Here is a 1,141-nt window from a genome sequence, read left to right as displayed (position 1 = left end):
CCCATTTCACAGCTGAAGTCTTTTTGTCAGTCAACAGTAGATCCAGAGATTTAAGCAATGAGGTCCAGAGAGCCAAATCAGCTTCTCCAACATTTGAAACTGATCACCTGACCTCATGTGTCAGGGGCCAAGCAAATTATTTATAAAAGGTACTGAACTAAAAAAAAAAGATCTTTTTCCTTCTAGCAATGAAAATCTTCAAGGTCCGAGTGTGACCCAACCATAGAGAAACAGCCTGTTTTATCACACAGCTACAATTAGCAGTCACTTCTTGTTGAAACCATTCCAGACAAGTTGAATATGACAAGATGTGGTAAAAAATATTTAGGTATGGAGAAGGGAAAACAGGACACAAACTTATCTTAGCTGAAGACAGCTTTAAAATTAAAAGGGGTAAAGTGTGAGAGAAGAGGCACCACTCTTGTATAAACTATAAAAGCTGAATTTTAAAACAAATTTTGATCAAGCGTTGTGAATCTTCTCTTAAAAAAGATGGAAAGGAAAATGGGGTAGGGTCCACGCAACAGATGGGTGAATGTCTACAAAGTAGGCGGCACCTCTCACCAGTCTCGAGCTGATTGGCTGAGAAGGCAGAGGGGCCGCCACCAATAGAAGTGACGCTGAGGAGGAGGAAGAGCAGGAAGGAAGAGGAGGAGGAGGGAAGAAACCACAGCGGACAACCTCCCCATCCTGCTGGGAGCCCATAGGACCCCCTACAATAGCAGAGGGCCCGGGACCCAGCCTGAGGACCAGGGGGCCGTGGGGACGGATGTGCTGTTGGTGGCCAGCAGCCAACGATTCATCACTTCCTGATGACTGACGAAGTTAAATTGAATAAAAAGAAAATAAAAAAAATAAAGCAACCCAAAAAAAAAAGAAAACAAAAAAAGAAAAAATTAAGTAGGTCATGAAAAACAAACAGGAGACGCACAATACCCATTAACTTTGACACGCTGCAGCCAAGTGTGCATGAACGCTGGATTAAAAGATTGCTAATGATTGTTGGTAAGACGTTGTGTACCTCTGGATCAGTGATCCCCTGGACACATTTCGGGCACTCCCAACAGCTGGGCAGATCTTTATTCACCACTCCTTCACCCCGAACCTACAGAGACAGAGGCAGACAATTATTATGATTATT

General features: G+C 43.4%; 1 protein-coding gene across 2 annotated transcripts in view; it reads right to left on the bottom strand.

Annotated features, from left to right (window-relative positions):
• The window catches only part of kdm2aa (lysine (K)-specific demethylase 2Aa), an 18,908-nt gene that overhangs the window by 7,276 nt on the left and 10,491 nt on the right, over positions 1 to 1,141 (bottom strand). For both annotated transcript variants that reach the window (XM_008294278.1, XM_008294277.1), the window contains exon 16: positions 1,022 to 1,105. In XM_008294278.1, the coding sequence (XP_008292500.1) occupies positions 1,022 to 1,105 (84 nt within the window). The remainder of the gene's footprint in view (positions 1 to 1,021; positions 1,106 to 1,141) is intronic.

The sequence above is a fragment of the Stegastes partitus genome, unplaced genomic scaffold, assembly GCF_000690725.1.
Source record: "Stegastes partitus isolate 25-593 unplaced genomic scaffold, Stegastes_partitus-1.0.2 Scaffold953, whole genome shotgun sequence".
Taxonomy (NCBI): domain Eukaryota; kingdom Metazoa; phylum Chordata; class Actinopteri; family Pomacentridae; genus Stegastes; species Stegastes partitus.
The sequence above is the reverse complement of the archived record's forward strand: the minus strand, read 5'-3'. Positions and strand labels throughout refer to the sequence as shown.